The following is a 22,625-nucleotide window of genomic DNA, read 5'->3' on the forward strand; positions in this document are numbered from 1 at the left end:
TTACAGATATAACAGATCTCGTGAGCTTTCATAGGTACAGTAAAGCTTGACTGATTACATTAGCCTTTAATTGAGCATTTATAGGTATTTGGGTAGCATGATTTATTAAGGGTTCTACAGCTCATTTTTCAGTATTATGTCTGTGGTTTTTGCATTGGAGCTCATTACAGAAAGGATGACCGAGGCAAGGCTCAGCCTCCCGGTGGCGACAAGGACAGTATTCAAATTCAAGAAGGCATGGGACAAAGACAGGGGATTTCTGGAAAAGTTGTAAAGCTGAGCAGTTTGGGGGTAATTTTCAAAAGGAGTTACATGCGTAAATGTAGCTCCTATTGTAGCAATTTTCAAAAGCCATTTACTCAAGTAAAGTGCACTTATGTGAGTAAATCCTATAGACAAGTCAATGGCATATATTGTAGCAATTTTCAAAAACCCACTTACTCAAGTAAAGTGAATTTACTCCAGTAAACCTGGTTTTTACTCGAGTAAATGCTTTTTAAAATCAGGCCCTTAGTGTGGATGGGCAGACTGGATAGGCCATATGATCCTTTTCTGCCGCCATATTTCTAAGTTTGTTAGTGCTTTTATAATAGTGTTTGTATTTTTGGATTGTTATTTTTTTTTTTTTAATGTTATATATCTGCCTGCATCTTTAGAATGTGTAGGTGGTTTATAAATTGAAGATGTAAATAAATATAAATCATAGACATTACTTGATTTCTGGCTTCTCCGCTACTTGGGATCCTTTATGCTTGTTTTATGATTTCTTGCATTCTGATATTGTTTCTGCCCCAGTCATCTCTAGCATCTCTTTCTGTGAAGAGTTTGTCCTTATATAGTACTCCTTGATCCCTTGTTCTAGAAGCTCCTTTTCATAAAAAAATGATTATTTATACCAGGAGTCCCCAAACCTTTCAAGAGAAGGGCCACGTAGAACATTTCAAATCATCGAGAAAGCCGAGAGGAGGGAGGGAGAAAGTCCTTTGGAATTACTTTCGGAGAGAGGTTTGGGGGGATCCATGCCTGGCCCTTTTGGTGATTTGAAATGCTGGGGAAGGTGAGAGGTAGGGGGGCAGAATTCCCAGAGGAGTAGGGGTGTGAAAGATAGAATGTCAGTAATAATATTTCTAGATTTCTCCAAAGTTGGCAATCTTGCCATACCCCTAGCAAACCTTCTCCCCTATCTCTCCTCCTTTCCTAGTATCTATCCACGTAGGAAAATAGGGGAGAGAGGGTGGAGGATGACAGTATGGCGTGTCTGTGTGTGGTGCACTCTCTCTCTCTCTCTCTCACTCATACACCACCACATGCAATCTTGCTCCTCTCTCCTTCCCTTCCCTTCCTCATCCCTGACCCCCAACCCTTCTCCCTTTCTCCTCCTCTCACTACCCTCTCTTGCAACGTACCAGATTTGTGGTATGAGCAAAACCACCTCTTCTGGAGACTCCAAATCAGGGAGAGACATTCGGTATCTGGGTTATAGTAATGAGCATGTCTGCACTCTGCACCTCCAAAGCCTGCATCTTTATGGAACATTGCCCCCTCTCCCACGGTTCTGAAGAGATGTGTGAGTTTGATGTCCCTGCTTAGTGCAATTTGCGTAAGCGGGCTATAAATGAATAAAGGAAATGAAATGTTGGTATGGTTGAGAGCTCCAAGAACCACCATCCTTACCTGGCTTTCCCTGGCAGCCCTGCAGAACCCACAGCTCAGTACTGCCAATGCCTTCCTCCACTTGGCCTGTACCACCCTCCACAGTGGCCAAAACTTCCTTATGGCTGTGCTGCGGCTTCTCTCCCTGCCTTTGGCCTATGTGGCTCCATCTGCACAAGCAGCACTAATGCCAGAGGTGCATAAAGTAGCCAATCAGTCGTGGCCTTGCATCCATGCTGCCCCTTGCATTTCCGACTTTAAGTATCTGAGCTTGCTGTAGCAGCATAATGCACTCCTGCCACTGCTATTGTTCCTTCTGCTGCTGCAGCTGGGGGTTGAATGAAATTCAGCCAAGGGCCACATCCAGCCCTTTGGGGACCTCTGATTTATGCTATATCTTTGAAGTATTTGAAAGTCATCTATCCCTCTCTTCCAGTTTGGGGACCCCTGATTTATGCTATATCTTTGAAGTATTTGAATGCATTCTTTCTCTCTTCCTATTTTTCAAGAGGTTGTACCTATTTAAGTCCTTAAATCTCAACCTCACAGGGCACTTCTAGACATAAGGAAGAATTTCTCCTTTGAAGAGGGGGTGAATGTCAATGTACACAGCAATCTCTCAGTGAAGATCCTAGGGGGACAATCAGTAGGAAGGGTACCTTTTACTTGCAGACTTAACACCCATTTTAAAAGTGAAAGTCCGCACATATTTGCACTTTGAAAATTATTCCAGAAAAAGTACCTGCACATAGTTACACCTGCTAATTTGAGCAGGATGTTTTTTTTACATTCACAAAATGTGTGATCAAAAATGTGACATTAGCTTAGCACCCTTAGCACATGGAAATTCTGTGCTAATTACAGCATTAAGTATTCCCTCCCAATACACAGGTCGATACAGTAAAGTGTGCTCTGTCGGAGCGCACTGTCAGCCTGCTCTGGACGCGTGTTTTCCCTTACCCCTTATTCAGTAAGGGGAGGAAAACACGCGGCCCACCCGCGGCACCTAATAGCGCCCTCAACATGCAAATGCATGTTGATGGCCCTATTAGGTATGCGCGCACGATTCAGTAAGTAAAATGTGCAGCCAAGCCGCACATTTTACTCTAAGAAATTAGCGCCGACCCAAAGGTCGGCGCTAATTTCTTCCGGCGCCAGGAAAGTGCACAGAAAAGCAGTAAAAACTGCTTTTCTGTGCACCCTCCGACAAAATCATAGCGATATTAAGTCGGAGGTCCCCAAAAGTAAAAAAAAGTAAAAAAAAAAAATTTGAATTCGGCCCGCGGCTGTCGGGCCGAAAACCGGACGCTCAATTTTGCCGGCGTCCGGTTTCCGAGCCCGTGGCTGTCAGCGGGCTCGAGAACCGACGCCGGCAAAATTGAGCGTCGGCTGTCAAACCCGCTGACAGCCGCCGCTCCTGACAAAAAGGAGGCGCTAGGGATGCGCTAGTGTCCCTAGCGCCTCCTTTTCCCCGTTTTTCCCGCGTCACCTCATTTAAATACTGAATCACCCGCACCGGCGAGGGGCCGGTGCGCGCGCCGGGAGAGCAGGCGTTCGTCCGCTCTCCCGCGGTCTTACAGTATCGACCTGACAGAGAGGTGCACTGACTGAGGTGGAGTAAAGTTTCCAGCATGGCTGTGCTGGCACTTCAAACCAAGAGACTGACAAAAAAACCACTTTTCCTGCTTGCCGTGTTTAGCCAGAGAAGTCTGTACTTATCCAGCTAAGTGGCGGCGGGTAACCATGCTTAGATAGCTGAATAAGAACAGATTTATCCGGATATCTGGCCTTGGTTACCCGCCACCACTTAGCCAGATATGTTCAGATTTATCCAACCATCTGACCGCATTCCAGTACTCTCTGTGATTTTGATGTTTACAGTTGCGCCCCTTGCCTTCCCCAAGTTAAAATGCGTGGTCAGGAGCAATCCCCAGTCGTTCCTGCCCTGCAGCTGCCGTTATTGCAAATGGCGCTAGCAGATCAAGGCAGGTGCCATTGTATATTTTTGCAATACTAAATAGCATCGTCCAGGCCAGTGCCATTTTGTACAGCAAAAATGGTGCAAACTTCAATATGACGGTGCCATTTGCAATGGCAGCATCTGCAGGGCATTAGCGCCTGGGTATGGCGCCTTCCCCATGAAACGTTTTCAATATGAGGGTAAAAGAGTCCATGGGGGTGCTGGAGAGGATCAGAGATGGACTCTGGAGAGGAGGGCCTAGCACTGGTGATGGTGTAATTTTTTTTTTTTTTAATGAAATGATTGAAATTTCATTCATTCATTTTTCTTTCTTTTCTTTTTAGAAATTAAGCTGGAAATTTTGTAAATATTTCCCATTTCTTTTCCAAGAAATTTTCATGCTCTTATGTTTAAATTTATACAACTAAAACAATGTGGGGTCCATTTTCAAAGGGTTTAACCAGCTAATGTGGGAACTAGCCAGTTAATAACTCTGCTTTTAAAAATTTGCCCCCTTAAATGTATTGTTAATTATGCTGGTGTTAGATACCAGTTTTTTCCACAAACAGAAAAAGTTCACTCATACGACATCTGTGTAATAATCCAGATATAGCATGCTGTGCCTTTTTTCATTGTTTCCCTTTACTTTTTTAAATCCTCAAATTTCCTCTCCTTCTCTCCTTTTTTGAGGACTAAAGTGAACTATTAGGCTTTTTTTTTTTTTTTTATATATTATTGAATTGTATTATTATATCTTTTTTTCTTTCAAGCTGGTAGTTAAATATTACTGGTTCAAGTTTGTTTTGTTTAATAGGTACATTCTCTAAATAATATGTAAAAAAAAAACGGGAAGTGTGGAGCAAACATATTAGTCCTCATTTAGAGACACATCAAGATGGTAAATCCATTTGTAAATCTTTAATGTGAGAAGCTCCTGTTGTCAAGGCAGATACACTTTATAAGATGTCGATGTCCTATGACGCAGCCCCGTGTTTCGCCTAAAGGCTGCAACAATTCAAAACATGAGTGAATATGTCAACAAGTATAGGAGCCCTTCTATAAATAATAACATAAAAAAAACGGTCCCCATCGACCAACTATATTTAACCACAGAATTTTCAACTAAAATCCCTTTCGGCTAGGTTTCACTGAAAATTCATCTGAAGACAGCCGTTTAAAATTAGTTGATTATCTTTGCCACTCAGCTTTCTTTTTGAACATTGATGTGGTGTATTTATCTTGGATCACTGATAATTCTGGACTTTCTCTTTCTGTAATATTAGCAGCTATTTGTTGTATGCTGCCTTGGGTTTTCATAGATGTTTGGGTTCCAGACTCCTTTGCCACTCCATGGGTGTTCCAAATGTATGGGAACATGTTGTGAACTTAGGGTTTCATTGATAGTCAATGGCTCAGTCTTCTGGATTTTAGTCTATTTCAGTCCCTCTATTTTATAAATCATGAATGCCTGATGAAATTATTTAATACTAGCTGAAATCCACAATCCATTTGCAGTCAATGAGTATTTCTATTGAAACAACCTCTTCCTCCTTCCCCTTCTCCCCATTTCCATACCTCCTCCAATACGCTCTCACCTATCTAACCCTTCCCTTCCCTCCACTTATTCCTCTTTCATTTCACCCTCACCCCTCTTCCCTCTCCTCTCATACTTTACCTTTCTCCCATCCACCTTTTCCCTTACCCCCTTCCTTCACTTCCCCTACCCCTTTTCCCTTTCTCCTGTACTGTTACCACATAGACAACCAGTTTTCTCTGCTGCCTTTGTCTTAGATCGTTTGCATGTGCTTCATGTGTGGCCTTATGCCTTGTCATCATTCTTATCGTGAATGCAGCCCATATTGCTGATGAAGCCCACTAATCCAGTGCAAGGTCGCCACACATGTTTCTGGCCCTGCAGTTTTCACCTCTGGCCGACAGCATCTCTTTATTCTTGAACCACTGTCTCTGGCTATGATGCAGCTTAACTGCTGCTGGCACATGTGTGGCTCACCTATCCTCCATCTTCCCTCTATTGCACGCAACTCTCTTCCACCTTGTTGGGCCCACCTCAGCCCCAACTTCATGACCCAGTGACACTCCTACCATAACTGCGGTCCTGCATCTCCTAGCCTCTTGTGTCTATCCAACACAAGAGGCTGTAGTACCAGCACTGGCAACAAGATGTCAGTATAATCTATTTTAATAATAGGATATTGCCACTTTGTGGCTACTTTGTGGCTACTGCTGGAGTGAACCTCCATAGACAGACGGATCATGCATCCTTAATTTATATAATTAAGGTTAGTTATGTAACAATGCTGTTGGCTCTCTTGACCATATACTTTTCTGTCCAATTGTCCTAAGATTTTGGAAAAAGGTTAGTGGTTTTTAGTTTTGCTTGATTGGAAAGGGTTTATGAAATACTGACCTTTAAGTGCTGATTCACTATTTATTACTTCAACAGCAAGGGTACTTGCCAGGTTCTTATGGCCTGGATTGGCCACTGTTGGAAACAGGATGCTGGGCTTGATGGACCCTTGGTCTGACCCAGTATGGCATGTTCTTATGTTCTTATGTTCTCTAAAATACTATGGAGCACCTAGTTTAGATTTTTTTATATTCTATTTTTTGGTACTTCAAAGTGGATTACATTCAGGTACTATAAGTATTTCCCTGTCCCTGTTTCCTGTTCCTGCAGGGCTTATAATCTAATTTTGTACCTGAGACACTAGAGGGAAAAGTGATTTGCCAAAGGTCACAAGGAGTGACAGTGGGACTTGAATGCTGTTTTTGCTGGGTTGTAGCCTGCAGCTTTAACCACTAGGCTACTCCTCCACTATTGGTCAAGTGCTATAAGGTAATGCATAGCCCCCCATCTGATATAGATTCTCAAGATTCTGCTCAATAATTTTATGAGACCAGTGGCTGGAATTTTTCAGGAATTGGGTGTCATTGAGCTTATTTACACCGATGACATCCAGCTCCTGATTTCAGTCAGAGGTAGTTTAAATGATGCTTTTGGTTGCAAGAGAGCAAGTTGGTATTGAGCCAGGAGAAATCAGAGGTCCTTTGAGTGGGTACGATCATTGCGAAACTCCAAATTCTGACTGTGTAGCCAATGTTGGAAAATCATGTTGTTTCCATTTCATCTAAGATCAACAGTTCAGGAATTACATTAGATGATCGAGGGGTTAAAGGGGCACTTAGAGAAGATAAGGCCATCGCGGAAAGATTAAATGATTTCTTTGCTTCGGTGTTTACTGAAGAGGATGTTGGGGAGGTACCCATAATGGAGAAGGTTTTCATGGGTAATGATTCAGATGGACTGAATCAAATCACGGTGAACCTAGAAGATGTGGTAGGTCTGATTGACAAACTGAAGAGTAGTAAATCACCTGGACCGGATGGTATACACCCCAGAGTTCTGAAGGAACTAAAAAATGAAATTTCAGACCTAATAGTAAAAATTTGTAACTTATCATTAAAATCATCCATTGTACCTGAAGACTGGAGGATAGCAAATGTAACCCCAATATTTAAAAAGGGCTCCAGGGGCAATCCGGGAAACTATAGACCAGTTAGCCTGACTTCAGTGCCAGGAAAAATAGTGGAAAGTGTTCTAAACATCAAAATCACAGAACATATAGAAAGACATGGTTTAATGGAACAAAGTCAGCATGGCTTTACCCAGGGCAAGTCTTGCCTCACAAATCTGCTTCACTTTTTTGAAGGAGTTAATAAACATGTGGATAAAGGTAGATATAGTATACTTGGATTTTCAGAAGGCGTTTGACAAAGTTCCTCATGAGAGGCTTCTAGGAAAAGTAAAAAGTCATGGGATAGGTGGCGATGTCCTTTCGTGGATTGCAAACTGGCTAAAAGACAGGAAACAGAGAGTAGGATTAAATGGGCAATTTTCTCAGTGGATGGGAGTGGACAGTGGAGTGCCTCAGGGATCTGTATTGGGACCCTTACTTTTCAATATATTTATAAATGATCTGAAAAGAAATATGACGAGTGAGATAATCAAATTAGCAGATGACACAAAATTGTTCAGAGTAGTTAAATCACAAGCAGATGGTGATAAATTGCAGGAAGACCTTGTGAGACTGGAAAATTGGGCATCCAAATGGCAGATGAAATTTAATGTGGATAAGTGCAAGGTGATGCATATAGGGAAAAATAACCAATGCTATAATTACACAATGTTGGGTTCCATATTAGGTGCTACAACCCAAGAAAGAGATCTAGGTGTCATAGTGGATAACACATTAAAAATGTCGGTACAGTGTGCTGCGGCAGTCAAAAAAGTAAACAGAATGTTGGGAATTATTAGAAAGGGAATGGTGAATAAAACGGAAAATGTCATAATGCCTATGTATCGCTCCATGGTGAGACCGCACCTTGAGTACTGTGTACAATTCTGGTCGCCGCATCTAAAAAAAGATATAATTGCGATGGAGAAGGTACAGAGAAGGGCTACCAAAATGATAAGGGGAATGGAACAACTCCCCTATGAGGAAAGACTAAAGAGGTTAGGACTTTTCAGCTTGGAGAAGAGACGACTGAGGGGGGATATGATAGAGGTGTTTAAAATCATGAGAGATCTAGAACAGGTAGATGTGAATCGGTTATTTACTCTTTCGGATACTAGAAAGACTAGGGGGCACTCCACGAAGTTAGCATGTGGCACATTTAGAACTAATCGGAGAAAGTTCTTTTTTACTCAACGCACAATCAAACTCTGGAATTTGTTGCCAGAGGATGTGGTTAGTGCAGTTAGTATAGCTGTGTTTAAAAAAGGATTGGATAAGTTCTTGGAGGAGAAGTCCATTACCTGCTATTAAGTTCACTTCGAGAATAGCCACTGCCATTGCAGTGGTAACATGTAATAGACTTAGTTTTTGGGTACTTGCCAGGTTCTTATGGCCTGGATTGGCCACTGTTGGAAACAGGATGCTGAGCTTGATGGACCCTTGGTCTGACCCAGTATGGCATTTTCTTATGTTCTTATGTTCTTATAGTTTTTCTATGGCATCTCATGTTGGTTTAGTTGCATAGAAGACCAATATGTAGCTTAAAATTGTATGGGAAACTTCATCCTTATATAGACTTTCAGGCATTAAAGTTGATTATATCTGGTTTATTTATCTCAGTTCTTGATTATTGTAATGTTTTTTGTATGTTGGCCTACAAGCTAAATCTATCTAACCCCTATAAATTCAAGTACTTCAAAATAGTGCAACACAGTTGACCTTTGGAAAGTCTAAATTTGAGCAGGCTTCTCTCTTGCCACTTTTTCTTGATTGGTTACCAGTTGTTGAAAGGGCAAAGTTTAAACTGTTAGCCATTGCTTTTCAGTCTATATCTGGGGGGAAAACTGGCCTAGTAAATGTTCGGCCGGTCAATGAAATCTTCTCAAGAATGCCTGTTAACTGCAGACTCATCAGAAAAAGTATAACTAAAATATTAAGCTGCCCAGGCTTTCTTGGTGATAGCCCACCAGGTTTTAATAGTCTGCCCATTCAAATCAGAGTATAATAATACTATCTGAAGTCCAACAAGCAAGTAAAAGCATGGTTATTTCCAAAGCAGGTGAGATGCTTGTTTGAGCAGGTATTGCCTTTTGGTGGTAGTTTCAGTATCTTACTTTTTATCTTTGTTCATTTTTGTTTTATCTGGCAATTATATTTTTTAAGTTTCATTATTTTGTTTTTAATTTTGAATTTTTGAATTGTATTTTGGTGTCTGTGTTTGTGTGTATGATTATGGGTGTGTTTTTATAAACCACTTTTATTGATTTTTCTGTTTATGTGGTATATAAGTTTGTTAAATAAATAGGTGGCACTAAAAGTTCTGAAAGAATATCAGTCCTTTCTCTTTGCCATTTATCAAGGGGCTCTCGCCAGTGTTCACTCAGATTACACTGCAGCTAGTTTTCAATGGGATCTAGCCATCTGACTAGGGAGATAGGCTGCTAGAGCTCATGAAGGGGAGGGTAGAAATTTCTCCCATCTCAGCACTTACATTTAGCTGTCTAGTTTAGCTGTTTATGACATGAGCAGCCCTGAGAGCAGGGTGAGGTTAGGGAAAGTAAGTTAGGTATATGGTGTCAATTTTTCAGTGCTAGAGACCTATTGTATATGCCCAAATATAGGAAAAAAACATTTGCTGGCTTAAATCTAGCTGACCAGATTTAAGCTCATTTTTAGCCCCTAGATTTCTAGAATCAGCTGAGCATGTGCTTAACTTTTCCAACCAAAATTCAGCCAACTAAGTTAAGTGTTCTGGCCTGTTTTCCTTATCCCACTGTGTTTTCCTAGAATAATATAACAATGGGCTATCAGGTATCCCACCAATATATCACTGCTGTGAGATATGAGAGGCTGGGTCATTATTCCCAGTATGCTGTGCCTCAGGCCAAGGCAGTTGACCCCCTTATACATTTTCTTATAATATCGCTGTACCTGAAGTCAATGGGCAATGACCCTCAAGGATGATTATCATACCCCTCATGCTCTACTTGAAGTCAGTGGCTAGTGACCCTCACACAGTGCTTTTAATACCACCTCATGCTCTGCCAAAGTCAGTGGGCAAAGACCTTCATAGGATAATTATACTAATCTCTCCTACTCTGCCACAGCTCAGAGGACAGTGCATTTCATACCATGCTGTTTCTGTGTGTTTGCAGATTGAGATGAATAGGAAGCGTGAGGCAGAACTGCAGCGCCTGCGGAAAGAACTGGAAGATACTGCCCTGCAATCTGAGGCCACGGTAGCTGCACTGCGGAAAAAACATGCAAATTCGCTAACTGATGCCACTGAACAGTGTGACAACCTGCAGCGTGTACGGTTCAAACTGGAAAAGGAAAAGCAAGGCATGAAGCTGGAAAATGATGACTTCAAGGCAACCATAGAGAATCTCCAAAAGGCAAAGGTAATCATAAAGTACACACCAACTGCAGGGTCACAAGCTCCCAGCATGAAAACTTGCACCAACCTCTGCCTAACACCTCCCCGGTACGGGAAAGTGCCCCGACCTAAGCAAAGCACCCTCCCAACAAGGAAACATACATTGACTTTAGAACACCCTCCCAGGAAAGAAATATGCACTGATCACAAGGGTACAACCTTCCAGCATATAGACATACACTGGTTTGATAGGTTTTTTTAAAATATGAAATTGTATCTTAGTATACATTCTATGTGTAACCTCTTGATGGTATACATAAAGGGGCGGATTTTCAGAGCCCTGCTTGCCTAAATCCGCCCAAATCCCGGCGGATTTAGGCGAGCAGGGCCCTGCGCGCCGGTGAGCCTATTTTACATAGGCCTACCGGCGCGCGCAGAGCCGCGGGACTCGTGTAAGTCCCGGGGTTTTCGGAGGGGGGCGTGTCGGGGGCGGGGACCGAGCGCAGCGGCGTTTTCGGGGCGTGTCGGCAGCGTTTTGGGGGCGGGTACGGGGGCGTGGCTACGGCCCGGGGCGGTCCGGGGGCGTGGCCGCGCCCTCCGTACCCACCCCCAGGTCGCGTCCCGGCGCGCAAGAGGTCCGCTGGCGCGCGGGGATTTACGCCTCCCTCCGGGAGGCGTAAATCCCCCAACAAAGGTAAGGGGGGGGCTTAGACAGGGCCAGGTGGGTGGGTTAGGTAGGGGAAGGGAGGGGAAGGTGAGGGGAGGGCAAAAGGAAGTTCCCTCCGAGGCCGCTCCGATTTCGGAGCGGCCTCGGAGGGAACGGGGGTAGGCTGCGCGGCTCGGCGCGCGCCGGCTATACAAAATCAATAGCCTTGCGCGCGCCGATCCAGGTTTTTAGCAGATACGCGCGGCTCCGCGCGTATCTACTAAAATCCAGCTTACTTTTGCTTGCACCTGATGCGCCAGCAAAAGTAGGCCAATTCGCGCTATTTGAAAATCTACCCCAAAATGTGAGCAATATCTGATCCCTGATTGGGTTCACCTAAATTTTTGGTCAAGCAGATAATATAGTGGATCAGGCACAGAGACAAGGGCTGTATTCTTCTGCCGAAAATAGAAACCCAACTACATAGGTATCCCCTCTATGAAGCCCCCTGACTGCTCCCCTCTTTTCTCTTGTTCTGATGTACCTTGAGTTAAAGTAGGGTCTCACACATCAATATATTATCAACTTTTAGTTTTGGGGTTTTCAGCAATCAGAAATATTCAAAATAGTAAAAGATATTAAAAGACACCAATTAATCAAGGGTTTACATTTATCTACAGCAAGGCTGCAACTTTAGCAACATCACAATAATCCTTAACCAAATGCTCTTATAACAATTACTTCTTCCCTTGTGTTAGGAGAAATACCCCAAACTGCTCCTCACTCCCCACTTTAGCAAAACATGTTACTCCCCATCTTTTCATAATTCACATCACTTCATTTATATTAAGTTTTTCCTACAAAGATTGTTATTCACAGTCCCCCAAGAAACATATCAGCTTTAATTACATCAGTACTCACTCATCTGACACCAGGAAACATTTCTCATTACCTCAGGTAACTCTGAATCCTGGATTCCAAGCATCTCTTTCAGATAGTACCTAGGGATTTCGCCAGTATCCCCTGCTCTCACCCCCTCTAAGATCTCCTTGTCTCCCAGTTCTTCAACTGATGGCGGGACCTCCAACCACTCCTCTGCCTTCAGGACCCAAGTCAAGACTCCTGGTTGTCTCTCCAGTGGAGAGAAACACCTTGTCAGTCTCAAGTCTTTCCTCTTGAGATGAAAAGTCCCTGGCGAGCCTCTCCTTAAGGAGAGGACCGCAGGGCATCCCACACTCCTGATGGTTTCCTCCCTACTCCCAAACTTTGAACACTGTCTTATGTAGACTCAAAAATACTCCTCCTAGAGGAACCTTTTTCCCCAGACCTCTTAAAGGAGACACACACCAGTAGAACTCACTAAACTTTGCATCCAGAACCTTCCTATTCATTTCCTAATCATTTACCATTCATTGTGCCATCTAGTGGCTATTCACAGTAATTGTTTTATCAGTATTTTCCCAATCAAAACATTGAAAACATTATCAAGCCATAATGCCCAAGGAAAATGATAAGGGCCTCCCCCACCCATAGTGTCTCCCAGGCCACACTCCAGTAACATAGAACCCATCATGGGGGCCCATTACATTCTCTCCCTCTCAAATCGATTTGGCTTTCCAGACCTCCAGTGGACCATCCATCTGATTATGTCTTAACCTTTATGTAGTGCTATACCTGCACCATAATTCTCAATATCGTAAGGGAATATGCATCAAGAAAAGTTGGCATAAACAGACTCCTTGATGAAGTCTGAGAAATATCCCCTGTATGAAACACAACCATTTAACAATACTTGAATATTTCACATCAACCTGTTCATATCTTCCCAGGGTAGAGCAATGCTCATCATCTTCCATCAACTTCAGTCAGATCCACCAGGAGCCAGAGTTTAGGATCTACATGACAAGAAAAAAACATACCACTGATTCCCAATATCTTCATGAGAATAATACTGCCCTGTAAGTTATTTCAATTAAATGAATTACTTTTCTCATCAGTATCATAGACCAAAGCATTTCCAACTAGACTGCACAAGTAAAGCACTTGAGGTAGATAAAATCCTCCACTTTGTCCTACAGATCATACCTGAATGAAATGTCTTCTCCAGAACAACCCACATAGCAGTCTCCCATCCTACTTGATTCAAGACTTCTGTGAAACAAAGCTCAGGTTAACAAATCCACTGTAACTGTAAACAAATAACTTCATTTAAGCATTTCTCACTTTTAATATTAACTTGTAATTGGGAATAAGTACTCTTCTACATTACGAAGATAAGTATAAGTTCCTTTCTGGCTAATTCTAAAAGGAATGTGTGTGCGCCATGAGCATCAGCGCGCGAGTGGAGGTGCGCTGCGATTTTATATCGTGCATGCAAGGTATTTATTTATTTATAAAATTTATATACCAAATACTAAGTGGTTTACAATAAAAATATTTGTAATTAATACAAAGAAAAATTGTTGGGGCTCCCGGCCGCAGCAACCCGTGGCTGGTGCCCCCTACCTGGCCCAACGCTCCGTGACCCTCCTACTCGGCGGCACAGCATGCCCTGACTCTGAGTCGGCCGCCGGCATGGTCTCCACGTGGCCCTGGACGCCGCCGATCCTCCTGCTGCGGGTGCTTCCCTAGGCGTGCGTGCACGTGACTCAGCCAGCCTCTTAAAGGGGCTGCAGCGGGAAACCTAGGCCCGGCCCCTAGTGATGACGTCAGGACTGAGGGGTATTTAAACCCTGACTCAGTCCTCAGCTCTTTGCCTTGGCAACAGGTCCATCTCTTCGGAGAGCTAGTTGCTGTTCCTGTGGTTCCTGTGACTCCAGTTCCTGATCCTGATTCCTGTTCCAGTGGTTCCAGTTCCTGTGTTCCTGATTGTTCCTGTGTTCTTGACTCCATGCCTCTCCTCATCCTTGGTTCCTGCATCCTCTTCCTCGGCTTGATCTCCTGGTTCTGACTTCGGCTTGCTTCCTCGTCTTTGCTCGTCTGCTGTCCATCTTGACCCGTGGCTGGTACCTCGTCTCTGCTCCTCTGCTGCCTGCCCCTGACCTTCGGCTTGGATCTTCGTTTTGCACCTTTCCCGCCAGCCATGACCCAGCCTCCTGACCTCGCCTCTGCCTGCCACTGGAGCCATCTTCGTTGAGGAGACCCGCACCTAAGCCTTACAGGCCCCGGTACCCAAGGGCTCAACCTGAGGGGAACGAGGGCTGGTATAGGTGAAGCTCCAGCCGGGTCGTCTTCACCTGCACCGCCTTCTGGTGACGAGGACCATTGGGGGCCGTCCCTCAGTGGTAGCACCAATTCTCGTCCCATGGACCCAGTGGACCTGTCCAGCCTCCAGGCCATTCCAGGCCTGGGTCAATGTCTTCAGCTGCAACAGCAGAGTCTGGACGTCTTGGTGGCCATGGTCGAATGCTTGGCCAACTGTCTGGATTCTTCCTCCATGCCAGGGGCCTCTTCTCCGCCTCCAGCGGCCTTACCGCAGCCATCCACGCTGTTGCATCTTCCAGCACCTCCTCGCTACTCTGGGGATGAAAGCAGTGTCGTGGATTCCTGAACCACTGCTTCATGAGGTTCACTCTTCAACCCACTAAGTTCCCCAGTGATCAGGTCAAGACAACGTTCATCCTTTCGTTGTTGGAGGGCAAGGCCCTGGCCTGGGCCTCCCTGCTGTGGGAAAGCGGGGACTCCATACTCGGGGATCTTCCCTGTTTTGTCTGGACTTTTAAACAAGTTTTTTATGAACCAGGGCATTAATCTACTGCGGCTTCTGAGCTTCTTCACCTCCGCCAGGGCTCCCGTTCTCTGGTAGAGTATGCAGTAGAATTCCGCACCCTGGCCTCAGAATTGGGCTGGCGAGAGCATTTTTCTCCAGGGCCTGGCTTTCAGAATAAAAGATGAATTGGCCGCTCGAGAGTTACCCGAGGATCTGGAGGCGCTCGTTGACCTGATGGGCCAAATTGATCGGCGTCTTCAGCAACGAATGAGGGAGTTGAAGCTTGGGCGCTGAGTGGTTCCTTTGGCTCCCTCCTTCTCTTGACCCTTGGTCACCCCAACAGCCTTAGAGTCTGCGCCTGCTCGCAATGAGGAGCCCATGCAACTTGGCCAAAGCCACCTATCATCTGAAGAAAAGCAGCGACGTAGGTCCCTTGGTCTTTGCCTCTATTGTGTCGGTAAGGTACACCTAATGGCTCAATGCTCTGAGCGTCCGGGAAACTCTCGAGCCTAGGCATCATGGGGGAGCTGACCCTAGGCTGCATCAATCCTGCTCCCCAATGTACCATTCCCGTGACACTCCAGTACTCCGGTGGGTCCTTTGCAACTTTGGCCTTTATCTATTCTGGGGCTGGAGGGAACTTTATTCTAGCCGAACTAGTAAAACAGCTACAGCTTCCTGTGGTTTGCCGCATTCCTCCGCTGCTAATCTCTTCCATCCAGGGAAATCCTCTGCCAGGTTGAGTTACCTCTTGCACTGCTCCCGAGGTCCTCCATACCAGGGTGCTTCACGAGGAGGAGATCTCCTTCTTCATAGTTGAAAAAACTATCCACCCGGTGGTACTAGGACTTCCACAGCTCCAGAAACACACTCCTCACATCAACTGGGAGACCCTGCAAATAGCTTTCTGGGGTTCCAAATGTTTCTCTTCCTGTTTTCGGGACTTACCTCATCCTCAACTCCTGCTAGCTACCACCGCCTCGTCTTTGCCGTCCCAGTATGTGGACTATGCCGATGTCTTTTCGAAGGAGAAGCCTGAGACTCTCCCAGAGCACCGCCCTTTTGACTGTGCAATTGATCTTCTGCCCAACACGGTGCCACCACGTGGCCGGATCTATCTGCTGTCACTACCTGAGACCCAAGCGATGTCTCAATATATTTGTGAGAACTTGGAGAGAGGATTCATCTGTCCTTCCACTTCCTCGGCTGGGGCAGGCTTCTTTTTCATAGCCAAAAAGGACAGTTCCTTAAGACCATGCATTGACTACCGTGGGCTCAATGCAATCACTTGCCAGGACAGATACCCGCTTCCGCTCATCCCAGAGCTTTTGGCACGTCTCCAAGGGGCCAAGATCTTCACAAAGCTGGATCTCCGCAGGGCTACAATCTGGTCTGCATTAAGCCCGGGGACGAATGGTAGACCACCTTCAACATGTATTCCTGCCATTATGAATACCTAGTAATGCCTTTTGGCCTATGTAATGAACCAGCAGCCTTCCAAAGCCTTATGAATGAGGTCTTCCAGGACATGCTTCATGCCAATGTAATTATCTATCTAGACGATGCTCTAATCTACTCGAGAGACTTGGTATCCCATCGTTCGGAGGTTCGCCATGTTCTCCAGCATCTGAGAGACCATCACCTATACGCCAAGTTAGAGAAACGCCTCTTCAAGCGGGAGTCCCTGCCCTTCCTGGGGTTCACTGTTTCCACATCAGGATTTCGTATGGACCCGGAAAAGCTGGCCAGCATTCGGGATTGGCCTCGACCCATAGGATTGTTTTTTGGGCTTTGCTAACTTCTACAGGAACTTCATCCCATGATATTCCCACACTATGGCACCTCTCACCACGCTCACAAAGAAGGGTTCTGATGCCAGACACTAGTCTCCAGAGGTCATCCAGGCCTTCGAGGAGCTAAAACAGGCCTTCCTGCATGAACCCTGCCTCCGTCACCCAGACTCGTCATGCCCATTCATTGTAGAACTTGATGCCTCGGATATCGCAGTGGGAGCAGTCCTCAGCCAGTACTCCAGTCAGGGATCCCTCTTACCGTGCTTATACTTCTCCCGCAAATTCACCTTGGCTGAGCGAAACTACGGAATCGGACATAAAGAACTCCTGGCCATTAAGATTGCATTTGAAGAGTGGAGACAATGGCTGGAGGGGGCGCAACGCCCCATCATGGTGTACACCGACCACAAAAACTTGGAATACCTTAGTAAGGCTCAATGTTTGAACCCTCGCCAGGCCCGCTGGTCACTTTTGTTTAGTCGGTTCGACTTTGTGCTATGCTACCGACCAGCATCGAAGAACACAAGGGCGGATGCCCTGTCCAGACTGCACGAGACGGAGAATGTACCCGATTCACCTCAGTATATCCTATATCCTGCCAGGATTCTCCTTGCCGCCTCCAGCACAGTACCCCTGGGGAGAACGGTAGTCCCTCTCCGCCTTCAGCGGAAGGTTTTATCCTGGGGCCATGATTCTCTCACCGCTGGACACCCGGGCAGAGCCTGTACTCTAGAACTCCTGTCTCACTTCTACTGGTGGCCTTGGATGACCCAGGACATTTGGGCTTATGTCAACTCCTGCCCGACCTGCGCCCAGCAGAAGCCACTGCCGGGTCAGCCGTGGGGGCTCCTGCAACCTTTCCCAGTGCCTCAAGAACCTTGTACACACATTTCCACAGACTTTGTGGTGGACTTGCCCTCATCCAACGGGAACCAGGTGATCTGCGTTGTGGTCGATAGGTTCTCCAAAATGGTACACTTCACTCCTCTGCCCAAGTTGCCCTCAGCACCCGAGTTAGCCCAGCTTTTCACCCGACACATCTTCTGCCTCCACGGTCTTCCTCAGCACACCACGTCTGACCGTGGCCCCGTTCATGGCAAAATACTGGCGGTCCCTATGCAAGAAATTTGGAGTACAACTAGATTTTACATCTGCTTTACAGCCTCAGGGAAATGGCCAAGCTGAGCAGGTCAATCGGGGCCTGAAAACCTTCATTCACTCATTCGTCAGGAGCTGTCAGGATGACTGGGCATCCTTGTTACCTTGGGCAGAATTCCCGCACAACATGCATGTTCACTCGGCCACGGGGACTTCCCCTTTCCAGGTAGTCTTTGGTAAGCAACCAAGAGCACCACTGCCTCTGCCTCTGGCTGTGCCTTCCCCGGCGGCCCAACTCACTGCTCAGCAACTCCACGCTCTGTGGAATACTACTCAGGCTAACCTCCAAAGAACCGCCAACACTGCCAAGCAGACTACGGACAAACACTGTCGTCTGGCCCATCTATTCAGACCTGGAGACCAGGTATGGTAAAGCACGCGCCATATACACTTTCGGGTGCCCTCCATGAGACTTGCTCCTAAATATATTGGACCGTTTTCTGTCAGTGAGTGACTGAGGCCAGTTTCCTATCAACTACACCTGCCTGCCAGCTTAAGGATGCACAACTCCTTCCACGTGTCCCTGTTAAAACCCTTGGTGCTCTCCATGTTCAACTCTACACCTTCTAAGACCCCAGATGTCTCCCCTGAAGAAGATCCAGTCTATCAAGTTAGTGAGATTCTGGATGTAAGACGCAATCAGAAGAGTTGGGAGTATCTGATATCCTGGGAAGGATTTGATCAGGAGGAAAACTCCTGGGAGCCAGCCTCAAACATCTTGCTCAAGTCCTTGCTTCAGCATTTCCATCAAATGCACCCCAACAAGCCTGGTCCTTCTGTGAGGGTGCGTAAAGGGGAGGGGTACAGTTGGGGCTTCCGGACACGGCAACCTGCGGCCAGTCCCTCGTACCTGGCCTGATGCTCCGTGACCTTCCTGCTCGCCAGCACGGCGCACTCCGACTCTGAGTTGGCCACCAGCATGCTCTCCACATGGCCCTGGATGCCGCCGATCCTCTCGCTGTGGGTGCTTCTCTAGGCGCACGCACGACTCAGCCAGCCTCTTAAAGGGGCCGTGGCAGGAAACCTCGGCCCAGCCCCTGGTGATGGCATCAGGACTGAGGGGTATTTAAACCCCGACTCAGTCCTCAGTTCTTTGCCTTGGCAACAGGTCCATCTCTTCGGAGTGCTAGTTGCTCCTCCCGGTGTATCCTGTGACTCTAATTCCTGATCCTGATTCCTGTTCTGGTGGTTCCAGTTCCTGTGTTCCTGACTGTTCCTGCGTTCCTGACTCCGTGCCTCTCCTTGACCTTAGTTCCTGCGTCTTCTTCCTCGGCTTGATTTCCTGGTTCTGACTTCGGCTTGCCTCCTCGTCTCTGCTCGCCTGCTGCCCGTCTTGACCCCTGGCCTGTTACCTTGTCTCTGCTCATCTGCTGTCTGCTCCTGACCTTCAGCTTGTATCTTCGTTTCTCACCTTTGCTACCAGCCACGACCCAGCCTCCTGACATCGTCTCTGCCTGCCACTGGATCCATCTTCATTGAGGAGACCCACATCAAAGCCCTGCTGGCCCCAGTACCCAAGGGCTCAACCTGAGGGGAATGAGGGCTGGTATAGGAGAAGCTCCAGCTGGGTCGTCCTCACCTGCATCGCCTTCTGGCGACAAGGATCATTAGCAATCATCCCTCAGTAGTAGCACCAACTCTCGTCCCAGTCCAAGGGTCCACAGTTCCAACAAAAATAAACAATAATAGATATCTTAATAAAGACATATACAATAAAACAGACATACACAATAAACAATGATACGTGCGTATCATTTAAAATCCCCCTGATGCGCAGGGCTGGTACAAGGATGTTAGGCACCCTAGGTGGCTTCTGCCTTGCACCCTCCTCCCTGGTCACGTCGCACCCCCCATCCTGGTCGTGCCACATCCCGGTCTCCTACCTCATTCGCAACCACTGTATCTCTTCTCCTCTTTGCCACAAGCGGAATAGGCTCAGCTCATGGCACCACATGGTTGCTCTTCAGCATCCCCTAATGGCTGGCGCTGTTACGGGAGTGGATCCTTGGACTGATGGGGGAGGAACCACCAGTGGGGAGGAGCCCCACAGGTGCCCGCCATTGGCAGGCGAGGTTGGGAGACCTGAGACCCTGCTGGGGCTTCACCAAAACCAGCCCTTGTTCCCCTCAGGTTGAGCCCTTGGGTACCGAGGCCAGCTGGACTTATGTGAGGTCTCAGGCAGGTGGTGAATCTCATGGTTAGGCAGGCAAGGGTCTTGGCAGGTGGCGAATCTCGTAGTCAGGCAGGCAAGGGTCTTGGCAGGAGATGTATCTCATAGTCAAGCAGGCAAGGGTCTTGGCAGGCGGTGAATCTCGTAGTCAGGCAGGCAAGGGTCTTGGCTTGGCAGGCGGCATATCACGTAGTCAGGCAGGCAAGGGTTTTGGTCCGAAGTAGGCAGAAAAACAGGAACTTGAAAACAGGTGTACGAAGAGTCAAAAGACTAGCAGGAGCCAGGAGTAGCCAAGGCAACGCCTGAGAAGCAGGCCTTGCCTCAAATAGTTGGAGGCCTGGGAGGAGGAGTCCCGACCCCTCCCGTGGTGACCCCTGAAAAAGGGTCACATGGCACGCATGCATGCCTGGGAGACCGGGGCTTAGGAGGAAGGCCTGAGCAGGGTCCAACAGCGTGCCAGTCTGCACATGGCATCAGCGTGGCAGCCCGGGAGGCAGGCAGCAGCGTAGCGTGTCGGCCATAGTTCCTGGCTGCAACAAGATTTCCGGGGCCAAGGAGGCAGATGCGGCTTTGCTGGTAGGAGAGGGAGACCGGTCGCAGGTCTCTGCAGCTGGCTTCCGTAACAGGTGCCATAGTGGCTACCTAGTTTGCCTACTAGGTTGCACCAGCCCTGCTGCTACTGATATGTGTATGTATTTATTTATTTATTTATGTATTTATTTATTTATAGACTTTTCTTTGCCGACATTCGTGAGGCACATCATGCCGGCTTACATTGAACTGTAAAGGAGGAAAATACAATGAACAGAGTAACATATCATAGTTAATGCAAAAAGGTGTAAACTTTGAGCAAAGTAAAAAACATATGATTATATATAATAACATAAAAGAACTGATAGGTAGGGTGGAAAAGGTAGAAAGAAGGAGAATAACTTTGTATAAATTAAAAACAACTTTATCTTTATCATTGATAACGTACTAAAGGGGTTATAAATGTGCAGAATATTCCAGGGGGAGAGGGGAAGGGGCACTGATAGAAAGTGGAGGAGAGGAAGGGGGTGGGGGGACAGGAGGAAAGGGGAGGAGGGCTGGCAGTGTAAAGTCTTAGAAAAGGTCCATTTAGGAGAGGTCTACGTAGTAATTGAGTCAGGGTATGCCTGCTTAAAGAGCCATGTTTTGACTCCTTTTTTGAATTTGTTGCGTGATGGTTCTATTCGGAGGGAGGGGGGGAGGGAGTTCCAGAGGTAGGTGCTAGCTATGGAGAAGGCCCTTTCTCTGGTGAGGGACAGATGCGCATCCTTCAGGGAAGGAATGTGTAGGGTACCTGCATGAGCACTTCTTGTGGGGCGGTTGGAAGTGCGGAAGCGAGGCATGTAATCTTAAGAGGCGGTTCAAGTAAATGTCCCACGCTTATTTTCGCTAGGGCTTTACCGGCCTGTACGTGTGTATGCTGGCGGATTTTAAAACATGCTCGCATGAGGGAAAAGCCAGTTTTTCCAATTAGTCCACCAGTTTGTCCAGTTGATATTGAGGTCTTCAAGACCCCTCTGGCTTTTCATCCTGTAAGCCCCCCACCTGACCCCAAATCTTCACACTGTGCTGAAAGCCCTAAAACTCGAGATCTCTAGACTTGCTCCTCATCAGGACCTGCAGCAAAGTTACGTGGATAACACACAGACGCATGTCATGGTCAAATTTTTTAAAATTTTGGAGTGACACATATAAGTTGTAGCCCCGCCCCAAAGGCCCATGCCCCACCCATTCCCTCCCCCCCCCCCCCCCTCCACCCCCTTATTCTTGATGTGCACATGGGAATGCACACACATACTTCGCAGATTCTTAAAATTCACATTGCTCACGCGCGGCCCGCACACGATATTTATGGCCGGTTTTGTGTGAGCAACCTTTTTAAAATCTACCTCTTTGTTTTCTATGACTCTTGGGAGACATTGTCTTTGAATGTTGTGAAGACAGGTAAGTAATCTCTGGAGAATGTGCCTTCAGCTCAGTTCAGATCCAAGATCTGCTGCAAGTTCAATCCTGAGGAGTCTTTGAAAGATTTTGCCAATTTGCTTCTGAATTTTTAAAATTTTCCCACAACAGAATCCACTCTTGAGCAGCCATAGGAAACTAGGAGACTGTGCCTTACACCTTCTGCTCCCTGTTGTCCAACCTGTTGGGGGGCGGGGGATGATAGGGGACGACAACACCAACGATGCCTAGAGGCGCCAAAACCCTAATTCCGTCATTGACCATCCACACACAGAAAAATGACAATGTTTGTGGTAATTTTGTTTTTTGCAGGATAGCAGTGAGGCTCAAATTCATAAGTTAGAAGATTTACTCTTGGAGGCAAACAATAAAAATGAAGAACTACAGAAGGTGATCAGCAATGAAAAGATGCAGAGAAATAAACTGGCAGGTCAGAGAGTGCGGTTTACCTATTACAGTATTTTGCAGGGTTGTTGTCTCTCTCTGCTGAGCCTTTGCCATCCAGCAGGCGTGGGCTCACTTCTCAGCTTTTTCTTTCATGTTGTGTTTCTGTTAAGTTTATTTGGTGCTGCCTGGTTAAATGTTGTAGTTTGTGACTCCAAATGGGAATATCTGAATTAATTATTAAGAAC

General features: G+C 46.5%; 1 protein-coding gene across 1 annotated transcript in view; it reads left to right on the forward strand.

Moving 5' to 3' along the window:
- Positions 1-22,625, forward strand: part of LOC115090769 (myosin-16-like) — a 292,772-nt gene that overhangs the window by 98,934 nt on the left and 171,213 nt on the right. Inside the window, exons 7-8 of the mRNA XM_029600261.1 lie at positions 10,305-10,550; positions 22,306-22,423. Of these exons, the coding sequence (XP_029456121.1) occupies positions 10,305-10,550; positions 22,306-22,423 (364 nt within the window). The remainder of the gene's footprint in view (positions 1-10,304; positions 10,551-22,305; positions 22,424-22,625) is intronic.

Source organism: Rhinatrema bivittatum, chromosome 4 (genome assembly GCF_901001135.1).
Source record: "Rhinatrema bivittatum chromosome 4, aRhiBiv1.1, whole genome shotgun sequence".
NCBI lineage: Eukaryota > Metazoa > Chordata > Amphibia > Gymnophiona > Rhinatrematidae > Rhinatrema > Rhinatrema bivittatum.